Below are 23323 nucleotides of genomic sequence, written 5' to 3'. Positions count from 1 at the left end.
ATTGTACTTATAATATATTTCACAACGGTAAAATCCTGAGGTTTGTTTTAGAGGTGATCGCTTATATTACAAATTAGCTACTCTGACTTTTCTACTTTTATGAAGGCTATGGAACAGCTGATCAGACTCCAAAGTAATCTTATGGCACAAAATAAAGGTTATTTCAAGTAAATGCTCTTTATTTTGATGTTTTGTCATTCAAATTTTTTAATTTGATGTTACTAAACAGCAAATGACTTTCTTTAAATCGAATTTGAACATAAATTGCTCGTTTAATATTTAGTCATTATTACTTTTCTTACTACCACGAAACACATATGTTTCCCTCATACTCTCTCTCCTCACGCATCCCTCTCTCTCCCCGGTTGTCGTCGAGGGCGTGCGGCCTGGTGAAAATGATGGCTGTGGGATCCCTGGACGAAGAGATATTATCACCTGATTTTGTGGATCATACGAGAAGAATGTGTGGTCCTTATTTCAACTTCGTTTCAACTCCTCACAAAAACAGCACAGGTAAAAATGCTACTTTTTCCGGAAGGGCGTGGGGCTCGTGCGTGGCAGCCTGCTGCCAATCAGCTGATCGGGGGTCGGACATTTAACTCCATAGAAAAACACCGTCTTCTCGCAATGCTATTAGAACATTCAATTGGGACATGCAAGGATATGAAGTGTGTTTCCTCATCTGAAGGTACTGTAGGTATTTTTGTTTTCATGATGGGGTGTGGCATTATTTTTTTTTTCTGACAGTCATGGTGGGTGTGACAGGAACAATGACCTTTTGCTGAAAATGTTGCATTTGAGTAGCCTCTTCAGTTTAACAGGAAAACAAGTGCAGATGTTTCCCTTGATTAATATTGCTCAATATTTGCAGATAATACTGCATGAGTCTCATGCATGATATCCACCCACTCACTTGATGTTTGTCAAAGGAGCATAGATGACATTTATCAGTGGATCTGGCTGGTACTGTAATTCCCTAATTGCCCATATTTATCTTAATGTCAAATGTTGATATAATTCATCTTTTTCAGATGCTGTCCTACACTTCAAGATATTGGTGCCAAGTGCAGCTGCTGGTGCTATTATTGGCAAAGGGGGCGAAACAATTGCCCAGCTTCAAAAAGAAGCTGGTGCTAGAGTCAAAATGTCCAAAGCCAATGATTTCTACCCTGGTAAGTATTATATTATATTTGGATAGATTATCCTTATACTTGAGAGAAGACCTTCAGAATAGATTCCTTCTTTCATTCTTGCTCAGTGACCAGCAGTTCAATTTACTTTCATGAAAAAATGGATGTAATAATTGCCTCATGACAAGTATGGATGATGATTCAGTCAGTTAATCAACTTGAAGCTTTGCTGCAAGGTGTAAAGTATTTTAACAGTTTGTGTTTTAAATGTTGCACTGTTGAGTTCTTTTAGTGGTTCAACTTTTGCTGTAAGGTATGCTGTCAAGACAGGAGGTACCAATGTATAGCTGAAAAAAAAATGTTGCAAGAAAAGAAAGATTGTCTTTACTAAGTCATAAGATGACACTTTACTAAGTAATAAGATGACAGTGTTGAAAAACAGCATTTATGAGATAAAAACTGTTAATCCTAGATAGTTAAATTGTTTTTCCAAAGATATCTGCTACTCAAAACTGTAATATAATCATTGTAACAGTGTTGCTCTGTTCTACTTAGTGGATGTTTGGGTTTTGGTTGAAAAAGACATTGTATGGTTGCTGGGATTGAAACTATCTGGTTTATTTTGCTTTGTTGTTTAACTTCCCTGATGCATACAAAACAATGGCTCTGAAATGATTTGAGGTCTAGAATAAGTTTTTCATGAGTTGGTTGTGTATTACAATCTTTCAAAGGATGTAGGTATGTTTCTTATGGTAGATACATATTTGTCATCTGGTGACATTTAATCCTTGAACTGTTCAGATGTTCTGGAAAAGTAAAGTCAGGTTCTTGCCCAATTCCATAACCATGAAAATTTGGTAATTGAAGTAGGTACACACCACACAGCTACTTCCTCAAATCTTTGCTACTGCCCAGGTGATGTGACTCTCCATGCTGAAGCTTTCAGTGAGCTCCTGGAGCATGTCTCAGACTGTCCCCTGGTGCTGTCCACAGGAACCACTGAGCGTGTCTGCCTCATCACTGGCTCCCCTGAGGCAATTCTGCAGGTGCTGCAGTTCATCCAGGAGAAAATCAGAGAGAAACCAGATCCCAATGGAAAGCCAGCCATTGACTTTGATAATAAGATGATGGCAGAGAGAGACAAGCAGGTGAGATGCTACCTTTTTAAAGCTGTGCTTGAGACCTATGTATATTGCTGCGTGTTGTGCGGGCTCTTTTGTGGATCACATTATACTTTTTGCTATTTTAATCAATTGTGTTGCCTTATAACTGATAGGTTCCATTTAAAGATGGGTTCCATTTAAAACAAATTCAATTCTTGAGTGATAAAAATGTGACACATGATTTGTTGAGTATCAAGGGCAGATGACTTCTTAGTATGTTATAAACAGTTTGTATGACAAACATGCTGAGAAGTTGCTCAACCTTTCTGGAAACCTATCACTAGAGAGCTTACCTAAAGCTAACTGGTTGATTTTCATTACAAAGAGTAAGCTTTCCTAACGTTTGGTCCCAATCTTTTTCTGTCATATGACATGTGAAGTTACTTATAATATTAGGCCCATGAGGTTTGTATTCAGATGGCCCAGCTTCCAAGCAGCCCAAGTCAGCTTTAAAGCTCTGCTATCACCTGTCCTTTCCTAACTCTGATCCACATTTATAACGATGCCTCTGCTGAGGTATGATGTCTGATGTATAGCTGTTTTTGTGCTATCCAGCTATTGTTTCTTCCTATTTATCCTATTGGATATACCTCATTATTTATATTGTCTCATGCAGTCAACATGAGCCCAATTTGAACATGCGTTTTTTTTTAGAGAAATGTCTGATCATCAAATGCTTTTCTGGAAAGCCTATCAAATAATTTTCCAGTAACAAGATGTGCCTGTGCTTGTCATTACCCTGTTGTTGTCATGGATTGCACTGGCAACTAGACATTGATGAATTCAGCAATTCATCGCGTCTAAGACTTGGACGCGTCTAACTAGACGCGAAATGGAAGTTTCCACCCCTAGGGAGTCAAAAGGCTTCAAATTGTTTGTGAACCACAGCACAGGCTGCAGGCAAAGATAATGTTGAAGACATGTGAAAACAGTGACTCGTTTTCATCTGGAACATGAAAACACTCTTAACGCTTGGCGAGCATCGGAACTAAATAGTGTTCACTCTGCATCATTCTTTCATTTTGACAGATTTCACTGTCATCTGATATCGAAAATCTGGCATCGCTCCACTCATGTCACCCTGCATTCAGCAACAACAGCCCAGCTAAGCCAGCCCAATAATTATTCATTCATTCAAACACAATACCTGTCGGCACTGCGAGGAAGGTTATTGCCGTTCTATTTTTCGCGGTTTATGAACATAAGCGGCTCCGAACAATGACGGTCGTCAATTGTGCGATTTCCAGGTAAAGATTCTGGTGCCAAACAGTACTGCCGGTATGGTGATCGGCAAGGGCGGCAACTACATCAAGCAGATCAAGGAGGAGACGGGCGCCTACGTGCAGATCTCGCAGAAGGCCAAGGACCAGACCCTGGCCGAGCGGTGCATCACGGTTATCGGTGAGTACCGGTTGCGGCTGGATGGGGTGAGCTGACCCGGCCGTCACATTCTCTGGTACATTCACCGTGACCCGTGCCGCCCGGCGGTGACACCGACCCACCGACCGGCCGGGTCGCCGTCTTTTAAATCGCTCGGGGAGTGCCGGAACTGTCTGCCGTCGACACGCTGATGCCCCGGGCCGCGAGTCGGCTTCCGCTGAAACTGAGCCGCCGTGGTTACCGGAGCGCTCGCTCGGTCGTTCCGCGGGCTGGACGGTGTGTGTGTGGGGAATCCTGGCCAACGGTGGCGGTCGTGACGGCCCTGCGGGCTGCCTGTCGGTGTCCCCACCGCCACTGCAGCCGGCTCATGACGCACCGGTTCTCCTGGAAATGGGAGGCGGTCGGTAAATCGGAGGTGTGGTCAGCCGGCTGGTAACTGTGACGTGCATGGAAGGCCGGAGAGGATGTTACGTGGTATGAGCGTGTGTCTCCTTCGGCCGCTTCCGCCTCTCTAGCTGTATCCCGGATCGTGACATTTGTGATATTTGGTCACTTCGAAAATCACCGCTGGTTGACGTTTGGCATGGGTTTGACTTGAGCATGGCTACTCAGTGTGACTCCGTAATGCATTCGCCCGTGCCTCAACTAAGAACCAGTCTGAGCGACGTTTTAAACCCCAGCAACATGACAGGAGCTCAACTGGGACCGGTGTCAGCTGGGAAGGCGTGACCGCCAGTTGGGAATATCCGGTGCCGCGGCGCCGGCTCCGCCAGCTACCTGCCCATGCAGCGTGCGGGCCCGGTTTTTGTGCACGCGCTGCCGGTGCACGCTGAGGTGATATCGGCGCCGTGAGCTGCGCCGGTTATCGCCCCGTCCAGTTCCTGTCTGAAACTGCCGCGACCGCTCTGAGCAGGCAGTTTTTATGAGGCGCTGAACCCGTGACACTTTTTGTCGGCTTTTTGTGCGTTCGATCCTGTGGGTTACTACGGCGATGCGCAGTTCGTCAACTCTGCCGCTTTTGGCAGAGATCCAAGTGCGCCATACGTATCGTCCGAGCTGTGTCGCGTCCTTCAGGCGCCGCTCCCGCTGTCTCCGAGTCTGTTGCTCGGTCTCCGGCCGGCGCCGCTGCCGCACCTGGCTCGAGCCGCAGCTCACTCGCTCGACCGGCGAGCTGCGGCGCCGGCCGCCGCCGCTGCTGGCGGGGTCACTGGCCGGGGCTGGGCGGCACCGACCTCGACCGGCCGGCCGCGGCTTCAGTTAATGGCGAGACGCAGCGGCCGCCAGAGGCTGCCACCGAGACGCTGAACGGGATGCGGCGGAGATTGCACGGCGCCGCTGCTGACTGGCACGTGGCTTCCTCGGGCCGCGGCCGGGCCGGCCGGGCGGACGCCATTCTGCGTACCTCCGCCTGCATGGTGCGTGCATGGCACGCGGTGACGTCACGGACAGCTGAGCCGAGCCGTGCCAGAGGTGCTCGGCGCCGTCGGCCGCCCCGCCGCCCGGATACCGGGCGAGCCGCCGGCGGCGGTATTTGAGGAAAGCGGCCGTCGCGGTCGCCGGGCGCCGATTGCGATCAGCGGCGAGCGGATTGTTCCGGGCTGCAGCTGAGGGGTGATCGTGCCGCCCCGCCCCCGCCCCCGCCCCCGCTCGGTGCGGCGGCCCCATCCCCACCGACGAGCCCTCGTGGCGTCTGACGGCCGCGTGGCACAGGTGAAACCGTTTCGGCCAGCTGCGTCATCGTGCCCCGCCCTGCGCCGGTGGAAACCGAGATAGTATCTTCACTTGCCGGCTACAAAAACGCTGGGACGTTCGCATGAACTGGGCCTCGCTTGGCGTCAGCCGTCGAATTGCTGATGCCGTATATTTGTTGAGTAAACACGGCTGGTTGTCCGTTTTTCGCGGCCTGGATGCCCGGCTGGTGGAAGGGGCCCGTTTAGCGGCGGTGTCGGCTGGCTCGGCGCCGCCGCCGCCGCTGGCCGGTCGGTCGGTGGGCGGGGGCGGCGGCGGCGGCGGTCGGCTTCTCTCACCTCTGCCGCCGACCCTGTGCGGCGGCGCTCCATATTGATTGGATGGCCGAGTGACGCGGCCGCTATCATCGGCCCTCCGAGTGAGAGCACCGTACCGCCGCCGCCGGCCGGCCGCGCCGCGCCCCCACAACTCGAGTCCGCCGAGCCGTCACGGCTGCCGCGAACGAGCTGCTGTCTTATCCGGCGGCCGGCGGCCAGCGACGGCCATTTTGGTTTGTCAGTGGCAGAGGTGGCCGTCTATTTTGGGCACGCCGTGCCGGTGACATTTACAACATGTCACATCTGCGCACTGCCCCCGATGGTGTGTGCATGTGCTGCCCTTGATGTTTGGGGCCAATCCGGTGTGCCTTTGTGAATGTCGCGCCGCCCTGCTCGGTCAGTGTTGTCTGCCGAGCGGCGCGGTGGGAGGGGTGGGGCACACCGGCGCAGGTCGACCGCCGGCGCCCGACGAGCTCTGCCGCGGCTAAACTGTGCGGCTCCCCGGCGCTGGGTTAATGGGCGGGTCACGACCAGCCCGCGCCCGCTCATGAACCGCTCGTGATTCGGGCCGCACGGGCCTGAAAGGAACGCTCATCCGGGAGACTTTCTCTGCCGGATAAATTCATGCTCATAGTTGATTACATCTTGGTAACGGTCGACTCGGGAGGTATGCTTTGCAGATAAACGCTGTATATTCTGGACAGGGAGTTTGGTCGCTTTCTTTATGACCCTGAACAGCCTGAAGTTTATTTATTGATCGCTCGGAGTCGGCCAACTAATATAACATTTTTAATTTCGCCGACGGCTGCCTGCGTTCTCCCAATGGCTGAACGATGGATGCAGAATGTGGTTAGTCCGAGCTCCAAAGGTTAGCCTTGTGAAGCTGAACGGTTATCGGCTGTTTGCTCGGTTTTCTTGAAATGCTCGCGCAACTCTTGCTGTTTCGTCATTTCGCTAGACTGAGCGTCTGCGGACATTTTGTAACTCCTGCTATTCCATGCACCCACATCTACCACGGAAAGGTCAAGAGTGCCCTGCGGGACGCCATGCAAGAACAACTTATTGAACTGTCATTTCCGGCTTTCCAGGCTGTTAACCATGCATAAAAATGACATCTCGGTACAAGAAAACGACAGTTAACGGATTTCAGTTCACCTCGCATTTTGTGATGCATGGCGAGAAAAGGAAGGACCTCAGTCATCATTCCGTCCCTGCCATTTGCCACGATAAATTCATCCTCTCGCCATCACCGGTAGAGGACATTTGATGACACTACTATTCTCTGAGAGCCTGGCCGGCCCGCCCCGCCGCCGGCCGCGGCCATTTTTCCGTGGCCGATTGTTGCGGCCGATCGGCGGGTGACTCGCCAACTGGTGCCGGGGCCGGGGCCGGCTCTGGACGGCTGCGGCGCGCCGCTGGCACCTCGCCGGCCGCCGCCCTCCCGCGGGCTGCCCCCGACAGCTGGCGCCGCCGCAGCCACGGCCGAGACCGGGGTGAAATCCCCGCGCACCGCCCAGCTGAGCGGTGCGTGAGCCCCGCCGTCGGCCGCTCGGCTGACCTTCGACGCCGTTTAAAGTCCGCCCGCTCGGCCCGGATCGCGTCGGCAGGGCGGCGCGGCGGCGGCGGCGGCCGGCGGAGCTCAGGAAGGGTGGGTTTAGCTTGCGCAACCGTGGCCGTCGCGGCGTGCGGCCGGTCAGCTGACGGTACCAGTCAGCTGACTGAGCCGCCGCTCGACCTTGACCCTGCGGTTGTTCACCTTCGGACGCGGCGGTAGCGTCCGGCCTTAAATGGCCGTCCGGCACCGCTGGGCTATCGGTGGACCGGGCCGTGTCTGGGCCGTGTGCCGGCCGCTTACTGCACCGACCTGCATCGAACAGCGCTCCGCCGCGCCGGCCGACCGGCCCGTAATTAGGTGCGCCGCGCACGGACCGGCCGAGCCTCCGCCGCGGGCCCCGGCCGGACATCGAACCTCTCCGCCGGCTCATATGCGTCACTTAATGAGTTTCGGGGGATATAAGATCGATTTGGCATGGATTGCCGGAGCGGAGATGGTGGCAGCTTGGGCGGCGCCTGCTCGCCGTGCACAGTGACACCAGTGGAGCACTTTCTCCGGCCGGCGCTGCTGCCATCCTGTTCATGCCCAGGTCTCGCTCTCTCGCTCTCTCTCAGCCCCGCCCGTCTTTCCCAGTCTCTCTTTCTGTGCACGCTGCTTTCGCCGATCGCCATGCTCTCACTATCTCCCCCCCCCCCGACCCGGCCCTGCCCCGGGTGCGTTGTTTTCGTCTGTATGGTAATGCTGTGAGCATGTCATTAGTCACCATGATGGCTAAACGAAGTGATGCATTATACATATGATCAGTGAATGGTATATCTGACGGGCGGCCATTTTTTAAACCATCCGTCCCCGTCGTTCGCCACATACCTACCGGATTCCATACGTCACGAGGTACCTGCTCGGCATCCGGTGCGGTCCGTTTCCTGATGGGACAGCTCATGAGCCGCGCGGCGGCCATTGCCGTTCCGCTGGGTGTCCTTGGCCGTGGCCGGCGCCGGTGACGCCGCCGCCGGCCGGTCGGCGGGCTACAGCGGCGCGCCGACACCTGATGACGTCAGGATGGCGTCGGCCGACCCGTTTTGCGTCATCGGCCGCTCTCCTGGCCGTCGTCCGCGGCGGCGGAGGCTGCGCCGCCTTTGTTACGACCACGCCGTCTGTTGTGCCTGATATTGATTTGCCTGACTGGCTGGCCGCGCCTGGCCTGCTCTCCGGTCGGTCGGTGTGGTGGGCGAGATGGACATTTTTAGCGGCGATGATTGCGGGTCTATGACGTATAACGTCTGTTTTTGTGTGTTTGTAATGACTCATTTGATTCACTTATAGCTTACGCGATAATGAACATTGAGAGATGTAACCGAAAGCGACTTGTTGCTTTGCCTTTGCCACTAAAAAAAAAAAAATAGTGGGCTTTTTTAGTCCTTGTCAGTGCACGCTGCTCGATAGCATGACCTGACTGCTTACCTGACCCGATAACAGGAGAATGGTCTCTGAACTCTGACCCTTCCAGAATACATTGCTCATTGACCGGACCTGACCTGGTCTGACCTTGGGCTAGGTCACCACCCTATCAATGCACACATTGCTCAATCACCTGACCTGCCCTGACGTCTGTGCCCCTTGTGCCTACAGGTGAGCGCGAGGTCTCCCAGGCGGCCTGTATGATGATCCTGATGAAGGTGAGCGAGGACCCGCAGTCGGGTAGCTGCCTGAACGTCAGCTATGCAGACGTCAGCGGGCCGGTGGCCAACTTCAACCCGACCGGCTCGCCGTTCGCCGTCAGCAGCTCCGGATCGCCCAGCGGACAGAGCAACGGCAACGTCGACTACGAGAACTGTGAGCGAGACCGAGAGACTAGGGTAGAGGGGAATAGGGAGTGGTCGTGGCGGGAGTGTAACGTTGGGAGATAGGCATTGGGATCATTGATCTTTGGTGGGAGAGGCAGCTGAGGCAGTGAAACCGATAACGGTATGGGTAGGACCAGTTATCAATATTTAAAGAGTCGAAAAGATAATGCAGGATTTTTGCTGCCTTTGTGACAATGGGTTTGAATGCAGAAGTAAACTAGGGATGATCGTATGTATGACACTGACGCTGACCGAGACTGACTTGTGCTTTAGTCACCCTGAACCCAACTTGTCGCCGACCTCTCGAACCCATCGGGCACAATCAATAGATAACCGCGTATATCTGAGCTGAGTGGCTGCCTACGTGTCCCCATTCACCTGAATGACAAGTGCTTCATCTCATATTGGCTTTACCGTGGATCCAATTATCAGCCGACTGAATGTAAATTAGATCCACAGCGGCGTGAATCCCATGAGCTGAGCTCCAGGCACGAGCCGACCCTGCCAGTCGTTCTGCGTAGTGGGACGTGTTAAAATGCATGCCGGGCAGCCGTACGAGTGTTTCCCGTTTTCGCCGCTCCCTGAACACTGTTGGGGCAGTTTATGACCCAGGGGAACGCACTTATGCGAGAGAGCGTCGAATGGACCTGTGATGTGGACGAAGGTAGTTATATTTCAACGGATTGGACTATCTGTATCCTGTTTTGACTTAGTGTCATGAACTTTCTCGTACCAGAAGAGTCTGGTTGGGTCCCCTCCATTCGTAGACGGTTCCTGATTCCATGCTCCATCCAGTGCTGCCCTGCCCAGTGTGCGCTCCCTGTCCCACTCAGTGCGTGCTCCTTGTTCCGCCCAGTCTCCACCTGATGCCCATCTAGTGCGAGCTCTGTCACGCTTAGTATACGCTCCCCGCCCAACTGCGTCCTCTATGTCCCGCTCAGTGTACGCTTTCTCCCCCGCTCAGTATACGTTCCGTGTCCCGCCCAGCGCGAGCTCCCTGTCCCGCTCATTGTGAGCGCCCTGTCCCGCTCAGTATACGCTCCCTGTCCCGCCCAGCGCGAGCCCCCTATCCCGCTCAGCGCACGCTCCCTGCCCTGTTCTGCCGTGCCGCCCCGCTGCAGTGAGCGCCCTCTGACCTGTCGCGGTCGGCCCGTGTTTTCCTGCAGTCGTGGCCAACCCGACGGTGCTGGCCAACGGTCTTCAGCTGGAACTGCACCCGCTGCCGCACAACGGGACGGGACACCACCTGACGCCGCAGACGCTCGATCACATCCACAATACGCTCCGGAGCAGCGGCTACCCCGAACAGGTCAGAGGAGCGGAGAGGATAGAGGAGCGGAGAGGGACAAATGGATAGAGGGACGGGGCAGCGGCTATCCCGAACAGGTCAGAGGAGTGGAGAGGGATGGAGGGATAGAGAGATAGAGCAGCGGCTATCCCGAGCGGGGCAGAGGAGCGGAGAGGACAGAGGGATATAGGGACGGAGCAGCTTCTATGCCGAACAGGTGAGAGGGGCAGCGGAGGTAGACAGACGGGGCAGCGGCTATCCCGAACAGGTGAGAGACGCCATGGAAAGTAGTGGGACGGAGCAGCTTCCATAACGAACAGATGAGAGGGGCGGAGAGGGATAGGATAGAGCGAGAGAGGGAGGGAGCAGGGACTTCACAGATGAAAAGGTAAGATGGAAGGGGAGGACGGAAGGGTAGAGTGCGGCTCAATGTTTCCGGGGAAAGGGATGCTCAGGGTCGCAGAAGGGCACCCTGCTGATACGCGGGATGCGTGAAGGTAGATGTCGCAGATCAGACATATTGGGTGACCCAACATTGTAGTTTTTGCCTTTACACGGCAGAACGACAGCAAGGAGAACGCAGAGCCTAAGCTGAACAGGTCATGGCCATGGAAGATGCCGTCCCGAGATACGAGGAGCTTACATAGGAAAGGTTGAACGCTCTGGGGATTCCCAACCAGATAAGAGGTGAAATACTGTATAGCCGTAAGACGCTGACATGTTGGCAGAAAGCTGTACTTACAGCTGGACGCCCACAATAGAGCACAGTCAGCCGTCATTACCAATTCTCAGTCGGACGTTAGATGATGTAAAAGCCTGTTGGCAACGTGGGCTATGTCATTGGGAAGCCCCGTTTGCACTCACTCTGCCTCTGTCCGGTAATGCATTGTGGGCGGGTCGCGGCCGAATATGTCAGACCATGTCAACTCGGTGCATTGCAACCGGCTTTTGAGCTCTATCACAAGGGACGGCCGACTTCTAGCGTGTACTGTTTGAAGCCTGGCCGACCGAACCTAAACAGAACGCTCTAATGCGTCCCGCTCTGAGCTCAAAGATCGCGGCGAACACGGCCGAAATGCACGTGTCGCACGGTCCGAACACGGGCCGGATTCGGCACGGCGCCACATAATGAAAACGTCCATGTGGAGCATGTCAGTGTGCAGGGGCGTCGGTTCAACGGCACGGTAATCTGGCCGCCGGACAGGCCGGTTTAATTTGGGCGCCGTGTGTCCCCGTGCCGTGACAGGACTGATGGTGCGCCTGATGGCATTCGTGCCGCCGTGAGCGGGTCATGAAGTACTCCGGATCGGTTGCGCTGTTACCAACAGCGTCCACGGACGTTCTTAACGGTTACTGGTTTACAGTAAACATTTTGAAAAGTAACTTTTCAAAACACAAAACACAGATCCCATGCCATGCGGTAAACCCGGCTTGTTGGGTTGCATTGGTATCAATTTGGCATCAATCCTCCATGACTACGACGTCGTATGATGAGGTACCGAGAGCTGAATCTCTGCCTCTTATTCAAGGCTCGGTTCTGATTCACCTCGTCCGCCACGGCTTGAAGTGCCCCAGGCTGTCTGTATCAGTGCACCGGAGCGGCGGCTCCCGCCGGCCTGCGTTGCAGCTCACCTCAACCTTTCATGCAGCTCCGCAATAGCACAGCATGTGACGTCATCGTGGCAGCGCCGGCGGCTACAAAATTGTGCGGACAGTCTGAGATTGGCCGGTCGCTGAGCGCTGGCCGGCGGTGCTCTATTTTAATCGGCCGGCCGTCTCTCGCCGCCGGCGGCTGTGACGTACTCCCTGTGCCCGGGGCGTGGAGCGGAGAGGCGAGTCTGTGGCCCACGGTCCCACACCTGACCGGGCGGCGAGCCTCCGCACGAGCTGAGCCGAGCTGACTGAGGGTGGGTGGGGTGTGATGGCTGGTGTAAGGCTGGTTAGGTGGTGCCTGAGTGAATTCGGCGTAAAGATGCCGTGTTTTTATGGAGGCTAGTGTCGTGTTTTTGTGTGCCGGGCGCCGGGTGGTTGTTTTATTTAAACAGGCTGAGCTGGCACACGTGGGATCTGAGTGATGCTGGTATAAACTTGGGAATACTTGTGCTGAGCTTATGTTCACACTTCTTTGCATTGAGCTTGTGAGGTAAAATTATTATTATTAAATTGCTATTAATTATTATTAAATTAGGGCGCAAAATGACCTCGCAGTCGGCGCGCCCCTAACCCCCCAACAAACAAACAAAGAACAAATTTGCCGTGTGCAGGAGAGTTCGTTCTTCTAAGGTGCAGTAATCTCGTTTTGATTACACTCAGAAGTATCAGTGATTGCAGCAGCTTTTGAAACACTCACAGGTTGTGACGGAGGGAAGACGGCACTGTCCCCAAGACGGCACCTGACATTTTTTAAAAATCATAATGTGGGTAGCTTAGATACCATGTCAATAGTTGTGCCAGGTTTTTTATTTTATTACAATCGTGTTTAATTATTTGCTCGCATTGTCTCATACCTACGTGACCATTGCGAAAATGCGAAAATTTCCGTACTTATGGAGCGAGAAGGCATGGAGCCGACATGCGTGCAGCGTACGCCAATGAGGTTCTGATATTGCCCGTAATTTTTAGCTCGTCGCTGATCGCTAGCGTTAGTATCTGAGTGGAATCTTTTGGCTTTGGCAGTCCTTTCCCCCACATGTGATTTGCAAGTCCCTTTTCAAAGATGTGCTACCTCTGGTGATGCAAAGTGAGAAGTTTGCCGGAAAAGCAATTAACACATTGTAATGAAATTCTCTCGAAGAGTTCTCAACCCTTCACATGACATTGCTTCCGGCACTTACTGATTCTGATAGATTCTGACGAACCGTGAACTAACTAACTATTAGCATATCCTGTTTTAAATGTACACCGTGCCAGCGCGATGAGCTAAAGCCCGCAGGGCAATGGACATCCGCAACTAGTTTGAACTCTCTGTAACCTTTCGAATTTCGTTATGTGCACAAGTTTCATGTCCTGTAGGCAAATGTGTCGAAGCTGTTCAACCACATGGACTATGAAGGCCGGAGGCGTGGTGTGCTGCATGGTCTTTCCGAGGATGTTCTCAAGTATTTCTTGTTTGGGGTGACTGTGTCTTACTAACCTACATGAAACTTGTGTGGTTTGAGTGAACCCTCTCAGTGTGTGTAACTCCAGTTTAGTTGATGCGCTCGACTCATTCAACGGCAGAACTAGGAAGGTTGCCAGTCCCACCCTCTGTTTCTAGCTGCATCATGTAGGACGTAGGTGCTTAGACACTGCCCAACCGTATTGGCCCTACTTGGCGAACGACTATCAGATGGGTATCGACATGATTGATGTAAGATAACATCTATCATTAGTGTCATGTTAACCACTTTGTGATATCATTGGCGGTGATTCGGCGATCGGCCACTTGTACCCGTCTGCCGGCCTTGTCTGGAGTGATGACAAGACAGGCTGGCGATTATTTGCAATGGGGCACTCGTTTTGACCGCCGAGCTGCTTGTCAAGTCTAACGCAACGGAAGAGATTCTTTTTGCATTTATTCTGCTCTGCTTTTAGATCAATGCTGCTAATTTGAGTAACAGTCGGGGCTGTGGTGTTTATGTCGTGCTGCTCCAGTTTGCTGAATTGACCCTCTGAAATTATGTTCGGGACTATGAGATTATTGACTACGATATAATTTAGAGGAGACGTACGTGCCATTGTTGTATGCATGACAATCTTCGGTCATTTCAGTCCTAGAAATCTGCTCCTCAAGTCTGATAGTCAGATGAAAAGATTGCGATCCGTGATTCTCGCCGATCACGCTAAGTTGCATGATCCCAGAATCCGAACCGTTCTGCCCTCTGCATTCGTCGCTCTGACCGGTGCTGCCATCTGTGTTCTCAGGCCGCTAACGAGATAACGACTGCGATCGATACGCTGGCCATGTACGGTATTCTGGGCATCAGCGTGCCGGGCTCTCCGATTTCGCCGGGCCAGAGCTCGCTGCCCGTCTCTGGAAGCTATCCGCACCCCTCGAACGCGCTGATGGCCGGCCTCAATGTCTCCACCAGGTGAGCCACCGCCTGGACTTCACTCTGACTAGAGACTGTGAGGAAGAGAGTGAGATAGTGGGCGGTCCACCTTTGCACTCGTCCCAGACAGGGTAAGATACGGTCATGAGAGATTAGATGATTAAGATCTTAGGTAGGATTTAACGCCTCTGTCGGGCATGCTGCTTGTTATTGTGCGCTGTGTGTGGTTTGTGATGCATGTAGATATCAGTCTATGATAGATGAGTACACCACTGACGGTTGACTGGCTGTCAGTGGCAACGAGAATGGATGGCGCCACTTAGTTGATTGCCGGCTATGATATGCTCGTCTGGGCGGCGGGGCCGTGCTGTGGGCTGGCCCTCGCCTCTGCTGGTGCCCCCGGTATCTGACGCCGTGCCGTCTCCCCGACAGTGAGTCTTTGAACGGCAACTCCTCGCTGTACAGCCCGCTCTCGCCGATGGTGGCTCTGCCGTCGTCGGGCTCTCAGGGCGGCCCGCCCGGCTCGCCCGGCCGCAAACAGGACCCGTTCACGTCCACGGCGGCCGAGGCGTACGACCCGTTCCGCGGTCCGGCCGCACTCAGCCCACTGCCCGTCAATAACAACTCGTACGGGCTGGGTACGCAGTCGGGTGGCCTGGCCGGCCTGAGTAAGAGCCCGCCGCCGCCGGGCGTGCTGCAGTCGGCCATCATCAAACAGGCCGAGACGCCCGACGGACAGCACAAGGTCGACCTGGAGGTGAGCGACGCGACGGGGGAGGACTGAGGGAGGGGGACCGGGAGGCGGCAGTGTCAGGTAAGGGTATGGAACGGGGACGCTGGCTGATGGGAGTTAGCTCGCTTACGACCAGCACAGGTCATAAAATGAACTTTTTACATGGAGAATGCTGGATTTTAGAGCTTGGTCTCAGCAAAATCGAAGAAATAAGCATGTATGACGTCAAACCCATTTTCGCATGTAACTACTTTTTCATAACTTCTAAGCGCTCTCACTTGTGGTTGTGTCTATTGAGTCGATTGAGATCATCAATGAATCCGACATTGAGTCGATCGGTGGCTTTTTTGGATTCCACGTGGCCAAACCTGGATGACACCAAGTCAGGTCATAGCCCTGGGCGGAACGATGACTCCTTTGCCTCTAAAATCATCCACCCATCGGAGAGCGATATTCTGCTGGACCAGCAGACGGTCCTGTCGATCGATTCCGGCCGGTCCGGGCCGCCGATGGGCGTGCTGACTCGGTAGTCACCGCCGCTGGACTGTTGATTATATGAGGGAGCTGCGGCGACGCTGGGCCGGTAATAGGCTGCTCTGTGGTGTCGGGGTGTCTGTTTTACCGCGAGACTGGATGGTCGCTGATGCTGGTACTCGGGCGGACTTAGGATCGTGATGCTGGAGAGCAGACACAACAGCGGGGTGGTCACTCTGGGTTCTGCGCCGCCTGGCTCGAACCAATAAGGTCCGTGGTATTTAATTATTTGGTTCATAAATTTGCCGCGCCTCCAATGTTACGAAGCTCGGCCTTATTTTTAGATCCACAAAGCTGTTCATGCTAAGTATTAACCTTTACATTTATTCTTGTCAATGACAGTTTTCTGGGAATTTAGCTTTCTTTTTGCTCTTGACATTTCATTTCTGAAATAGTTACCTATTCTAAGGCCTGATAATCGTTCACCGTATGTTCAGTATCCATTTGTTCTTGTCGTTCACCGGTTATGATGCTGATTGCATCGGCCCAAACGTTATCGTGACGCCATGTCAACCTAAAACTGGTGTCCTTCTCAATCCATGATAGCAGGAATGAAGGTCTCGAAAATACATTTCGTAGCAAATGTTCTCTGAAGCTAGTTATTTCCTTTGCTTCCTCTATGTGACCTCTGACATATACCAAACTGTAGCCAACAATCATCCTCAGTCAGTTTGAGTGGAGTTACGGCCTGTCTCCTTTTCCTCTGAGCTCGGGAGCGTTGATTTATGCCGGTTATATGTCAGACTTAAATGTCAATTCCAGAAATCGACGCCCCGACCTTCCCGCCTACGCCATATATCAGCTCGGGTGGCGTTATTTATATCTTATTTAGGATACAGAGTGTGCATGGCGAGTTTATCGGCCGAATGTATCACCCATGTCTCATAGTTAAGGGAGTAGCGGTGCTCCAAATCGCTTGTTTCAGATGATACATCGTCTGATGTCGTTGTCTTCTTACTTGGATATTATAATTTTAACAGTGTTGTTTGGGGCGACGAGATATGCTCATGGTAAATAGGTCGCATTATCGCTAACTGTCCTGTTCCTTTTAGCACGTTGATCTCTTGCTAATCTCAGATTTACGAATCGTCATCGGACTTACGTTCCATGTCCATACCTCAGTCGGCACAGTCTTCTACAGCTTGTATAGTGCTTAGATCGCCGTTCTTTTGACTCGTCATTTGTAGGCGCTCGCTAGGTCCCAGGCTTGGTAATGGAATTAACGTTGTGCCTTCGTCGCATCGTCGCGGCATCGAATTACTGTTATTGTATTTGGCTCAGACGACCAGCATATCTTGTTTGGCTCCAAATGCGTAGTTATTGATCCCGACTAACTTCCTGAAAGGGACTTCTGCGCCCATATTATTCGCAATATGCGTTGATTAATGTTGATGCCCCAGTAGTCGTCGCTCAATTTCGCTATTTGGTTTTCAGATGTTTCTTGTCATCCTTTGATTACGTGGCCCTTTTTATATGGATAGTCCGTTTTCATAGCGTCCCGCTTTGCTGCATTGATTTTCACTCTTGTTATGGCGTTATAATTGTCGATCTGTGGATATTGTGTGCAGGGATGGGCCGATAACTGGAGCATGAGCTCGTGCATGTCTTTTAAACTGGTGTTGAATTTCTTACTTTTTGCTGCAGCCGTTTTTGTCTCTATTTTGGTCTACCGTGTCTCTTTTTCTGTCTTATGTGTCAGAGATAGTATCCGAGTGTGGTGTTGGTCTGGCATCTGTATCTGTGAGGTGTTAATTTATTGTGTGTTTCGGTATCCACCATCTCAGATTTACAACTGTAGCCTGTGTCTGTGTGCTGCGGCCGTGCGTCTGTCAGTGTTCTGACGGCTGCCCTCCACAGGTGGGCGAGTACATTATCGGCGCCATCCTGGGTCCGGCCGGACGCAACCTGCTCGAGATCCAGCACCTGAGCGGTGCCACCATCCAGATCTCCAAGAAAGGCATGTTCCGGCCGGGCACGCGCAACCGGATCGTGACGCTGCTGGGCTCGGCGCAGGCCATCAGCACCGCCCAGTACCTGGTCGAGCAGAAGATCAGCGAGGAGGAGGCCAAACGGGCGCGCCAAACGGCGCTGGTGGGCACGCCGCACTAGCGGCCGCCGCCGCCCGCCCCGCCCCGCCGCGCGGCGCCCGCCCGCCCGCTTTACACTCTCATCTGGCGGGCCGCCGCGCGCGCCGGCGGCGTCGCCTCATGCGCTGCGCAGCTGCCGGCTCGCCCTGCCGCGCCGGCGCGCCGGCCGGCCGGCCGGGCGGCCGCACGGGAGCATCCTGGGAGCGCCATCATGTTATCGCTCGCCACCCGCGCCCCGGCCGAGCCGGTCCCGACACACATACACACATAGACACACACAGAGGAGCGCGACGCGCCATAGCCGGAGCAGAGGGAGAGAGAGAGCGAGAGAGCGACCGGCGCCACGTCACGTGTTTGTGTTCCGTCTTCATTTAGGGTAGTTAAGCTAACGTTCAGAAGCGTTTAACTGTTGCTCGTTGCGTGCATTCTCACTACACATACATGCATACACATACCAGCATTACATACATACGCGTATATATGTAGGTGTTTAACTGGAATAGCGCTAACTATGGGCTATGAGGTGCTGTGGTGGGAGTGGTCTGCCCCTCACTGGTGCTGGGTCAGATCCGGGCAGGAACGCGCCGCCGCCGCGGCCCGGCCGGCCCGCCGCGCGCACCGCGCCGCCCGGCCGGCCGGCCCGCGGCCGCCGCTCGCCGTAGGCCGGCCCCCTAGTCATGGGTCGGCGGTCGCTCACGGGCTGCCCGTCCGCCGGCGCGTCGCGCGCCGCGCGCCGGCTCATCTTCAGTCGCTTTCTCACTCGGTCATTCATTCTGGGAGTGCGCGCGCGCGCAGTACCATGGCTCACTCATTACCAAACGTCTCAGGAACGGGTCGGCGCGCGCGCCGCCGCCGCCGCCGTCGCCACCGCTCTCTCATCTTCACCATCTGGAGTGCCGCCGCTGCCGTCGCGACGGACGCCTCTCCGCTGTAACCGCCCGACCTAGCCGCGCGCGCTGCCCGCTCCCTTCCCGCGCGCCGTGCATGCCCTGGCGAATGGTGGAGCGCCGCCGCCGCCGCCGCCGCCGCCCCCGCCGCGCCGAGAGCTATGCATAATGGTTTGAGTTGGTGTGTGGTAGGGAGGGAGGGAGGGACTGGGGGAGTGGGGAGGGAGGGTCTGTCTGTCCCAGTGCCTGAATCATGGTTGGCAGTAGAGACTGCAGATATCGTTACTATCGGGACTTGATTGTCGCCACATCCCTGCCGCCGGCGTGCCGCCCAAACTTATCTCTTCATTTTCAAGCCATGGGGTTTGTTGCAATACGTGTAGTCTAGCATCGCCGCGTGAAAATGAAGGGTCTCGTCCCGCGTTTTACCATAGAGATCGTGTATTACTGGAGCTTAGCCGGTCTTGCGAGGCCGCGGCAGTCTGGTGGATCAATTTGAGCTGCTTTGCTCACTGATGAACTCGTATTTTGTAACTTGTCAATGAACTATAGTCTAGAGATTTATTATTGATTGACCTCGGTCGTCCAAGTTCATTTCTTTTCGTTGAAAGAAGTGCATTTTTTAGTTTTTAAGCCTTATGACTTTTCGACTTTCAATTGTGTAAAGTTGACTATGAAGAGGCAGTTTCTTTAACGAGTTCTAGCAGTTTGAAAGCGGTGCTAAACGGATCCACCGAAGTTCTGCTCAAACCTCCTTTCACCATATCTGCGCGAATGCAGCTGCCGAGGGCTGGCTGCTCCAGGCATGCATGATCTCTATGCGTTTTACGACCAAAACCATTTTCAGGCGTGCCAGTCCCCCGTAAGTCATTTCCGCATCCATCTCGTTTCAAGTTGTTGCGTTGTTTTTTATGATTATTGTCGATTTCCTGGTCGGCGTACAGATGTTAACTGCGCATGCGCTTGCGCACGCGCAGCGGCGACCCCTGTGCTCGGAAGGCCGCGCGCGCGCGCCCGTATGCAAGTGGCCGGCCGCCGCTGCCCTGGGCGACATCACGTGACCGGCCGGCTGTGATGCGCCGGCCTCCTGGCTGTGGCCACGTGACTGGTGCGGCGCCGTCCTCGTGACTACAGCTACCTTCGGTGCGCGGCTCGGTAGGATGTCTATCATGTGTTGTATACCATTCATTATTTACATGGTGTAAGCGAAACTACAACGCACCGAATAAAGGGCTATCTTCCAGCTGTATCACTCCTGTGTTTGGGACTGAAGATTGAGTGGTGGAACCTGCGACGGGCTGAGATGGGTTGGGTCAACACCAGCGGAGACGACGACGAGACGGGAGATGGCTGAAGAGTCCAGCCAAAATAACTGCTGCTGTCACTGACCTGACATAAGATGACCAGACGTTAATCAGCGATAAGCAGCCTTAGCAAAGGTCCGCATGGAGTTCCACTTGTCTCCTGTGCGTATATGTGCGCTTGCATATGACCATAAACAGTGAAATCTATCAATCGAGATCGACGCATTACGGACGCCGGTGAAAACAGGGCGCCGGAGGGCATATTAGTCACGTGACATTTGGAACTGCTCCCGCTTCATGGGCCTTCTATATGCCAAACGTCACGTGTAAATTTCACGAACCTTGATCAAATCGCCCCAGGCGCCCTGTTTTCACCGTCGTCCCGCATTACGTGTGTAAATCTACAGCGATTGCCCCGCGCAGCTGCGGAAAGTCGCTTTTGTACGATACAGTACTTATGAGCCTGATCATAGATGGCGCTAGTGGTATACGCCTGAAGGTAGGCTGTGCCGCACGACCCGCAGCCGCCACGCCAGCCGTACCGAGCGCTGCCGCTGCTCACTGTGCGAGTTGGTACTCTTTGCAGGGAGAGGTGCACGTCATAGTCATATCTTTGAATAATCAGCAATAACATAGTCATCTTTTTAACCCTCGCCGGCCGAGGGGGGGGGGGGCGGGTGCCGCCCCCCCCATAGGGTTTTTTCATGATAGCTCCAAACACGCTGGCGATAGAGAGCTGAAACTTGGCATACTTGACCTTTGATCCAAGCCGGATCTTTTGACACCAACCGCATTTTTGGGTCAGGTCAGGTCACTGACCTATGACGTCATAAGTGAACCTCTGCACGGTCTTCAGATGTCGCAACTTCGCAACGCCCTCACTGCCAGAGGAGATGTCACAGGGAAATGAAACTTGCAGGATCTAGTATCCATTATGAGTCCCACAACTTGTATATCTCGGATTTTTCCTAAAGGTCATATGAGGTCAGGTCATTTTCGTGACCTCACCATTATAAGTCAATGGGGAAAAATTCAAACTGCTATTCTGGCGCCGGGAACGATCTCCAACTATCTCAAGCACACAGAATCGTGATTTGATGCACTCCTTGCAAGGTTAGATGCGTCACTTTTGCAATGTTGACCTTGTGTGACGTCATTTATGACGTCATCAAGGTCATATTAGTTTTTCGTCAATAACTCTTGATCAAATTGAGCTAGCGAGTCGAGAAAGCCACCAATGGACTCAGGAAGACCTGCCGAATCGAATGATATGCGACATGACCTCTTTCGACCAACTTCGTGACCTGGGGGTGCTGACCTGACCTTGACCTGAGGTCAACACCCCAAGTTGACCTGACCCGGACAAAAAGTATATCATTCGACGCGCCTGAGCGAGACGAACACGATGCTGCCAAAATCGGCGCTCTGTGGCCGTTTTTTGCGAAGTTATTCACCAAAAACTGAACCGTACCTTGGGGCACTTGACCTGACCTCAGAGGTCACCGGTTGACCTAGGACCTTAAAATCGGGTACCAATCTCTGCTTCTCGTAACGGCGCACACGCTCGTTTTTTCCGCGACGCGCTAGCTCCACCAGGGGCGAAACGGCGAGGGGGGGGTCGTACCCGCCCCCCCCCCTCGGCCGGCGCGTATGTAGAAAACCAATAGGTCCGGCGAGGGTTAACCCTAGAACGCCTAGGGGGGGGGGGGTTGTATCAACCCCCCCCTGAGGTTTTTTCGAAGTGCATGCTAAACGGCTTGTCGTAGCGGGCTGAAATTTTTAATAGGGGAGAGCGGGGAGAGTTGTATCATGTCCAAGTTGTATCAGGGCGAATTGTGCCAAACTTATCCAATGGATGGCGCTCGCGACACGACCAGCCGACGAGGTTTTCCGGGCGCCATCTTTCCCTGTTCTGTCTTGTGGCTGAGTGGACGCGTCTCGAGGTGAGAGCCGATTTTATGTTTTTTTAATGTCATTCTAAAAAAATAAGTTTCAAGAAAATGTGTGTTCTGGGCATTTAGATGTGCACGAATTTGAAAGATCTCCGTAGCGGTGGTGAGGGCAGGTTCTAAGGCTGCGTGAGTGAAAACGGATTTCTCCAGCTGTCCGCTGTTTTTTGAGCACGAGGATGTTTTTTCCAAGATGGCGGCTAGGTACATGTTGTATCAGAGCCGGGTGGGGTATGTTGTAACATGTATGTATGTATGTATGTATGTATGTATGTATGTATGGGTATGTTGCTTTTGATCGCGAAAGCTAAGCCCTGGCTCGCGTTTGTAGGTAGCTAGTCAATGCTCGTTCCATTTCGGCACAATGTGTTGGCTTCTTTGCTCTTAACGGGCCACTTTTGCGTCTAGTCTGTTGATGTTTCGTTCGGGTTGCATTGACCTAAGTTTGGTCTAATAAAGTGAAGCCTTTGAGCATACCTATACATTGTATTAACCCCATTTAATGTTGTTGTTATGTTCAAAGCCAGTAGCAAGCATAGGTACTCCCTGAAACGTGAAATAGTGATACAAATTACCCCACCATGTGATACAACTCACCCAAGTCATGGGGCAAGTTGTATCAAAAACATTGTTCTATTCGGGAGACCGTAGAAGAAAAACTGGTAGAGGTAGCGGAAAAGTTACTTTGCACAAAAAAGCAGAAGAATCAAGGAAGGGGAAAGTATGGAAATAATGAGTTTATCACGGATAGTTACGAGGTTATGGTTCTCGGAGTAAAAACTGATACAACCCACCCCACTCTCCCCTACCCTCTGGGGCAACCTTTGCGCATCTTTTGCCGAAAAAAAATTGATCGGGTCATGTCAGGTCACGGAGTTATGACGTCATAAGAGGTACAGCCTCCGTCCGACAGTTACCAAACGTGTGCGCCGAATCCCTAGGTTTTCTGCCGGTGATACCCACATTGTTTGATGGATCATGATGAAACTTCCCATGCATGTTGGGGCAAGCATTGGCTATCGTGTGGTGCAAGAAAATTGACCGGGTCAGGTCAGGTCACGGAGCTATGACGTCACAAGCAGTGGCGGATCCAAGATTTTCACTGGGGAGGGGCTGCAGGTCATAATTGGGCGCCACGCCCCGGATGGGCGCCATAGTCGCATCGTATTGGCGCTGAAATATTGGCGCCCAGTGGCCCTGACAAGAGGCGCCCAGGATCAGTATGTACAGTGACACCACACGATTGGAAATATCGGTGCGGAGCGTACTGAAACGACGTTATTCAACTGATTTTTGCATCCTAGTCCTAGTATGCGGCACTCCGATGAGTTGCGAATTGAAAATTGGCGCCACTGCGCCTTCGGCGCAGTGGCGCCAGTTTTCCTTGGGTGGGGGCTGCCAGCCCCCGCAGCCCCCCCCCCTGGATCCGCCA

At 53.3% G+C, this 23323-nt stretch overlaps 1 protein-coding gene across 1 annotated transcript; it reads left to right on the top strand.

Annotated features, from left to right (window-relative positions):
- The first annotated feature begins 350 nt into the window (after nt 1-350).
- On the top strand, nt 351-19890 carry LOC122370626 (RNA-binding protein Nova-2-like). The gene is made up of 9 exons (XM_043346373.1): nt 351-513; nt 1032-1172; nt 2124-2278; nt 3541-3694; nt 8864-9067; nt 10245-10387; nt 14270-14436; nt 14830-15154; nt 17522-19890. Exons 1-9 carry the CDS (start codon nt 396-398, stop codon nt 17771-17773), a joined length of 1659 nt encoding a protein of 552 aa, XP_043202308.1. The 5' UTR covers nt 351-395; the 3' UTR covers nt 17774-19890.
- The last annotated feature ends 3433 nt before the right edge of the window (nt 19891-23323 follow it).

The sequence above is a fragment of the Amphibalanus amphitrite genome, unplaced genomic scaffold (genome assembly GCF_019059575.1).
Source record: "Amphibalanus amphitrite isolate SeventyFive unplaced genomic scaffold, NRLGWU_Aamphi_draft 001151F_arrow, whole genome shotgun sequence".
Taxonomy (NCBI): Eukaryota; Metazoa; Arthropoda; class Thecostraca; order Balanomorpha; family Balanidae; genus Amphibalanus; species Amphibalanus amphitrite.
The sequence above is the reverse complement of the archived record's forward strand: the minus strand, read 5'-3'. Positions and strand labels throughout refer to the sequence as shown.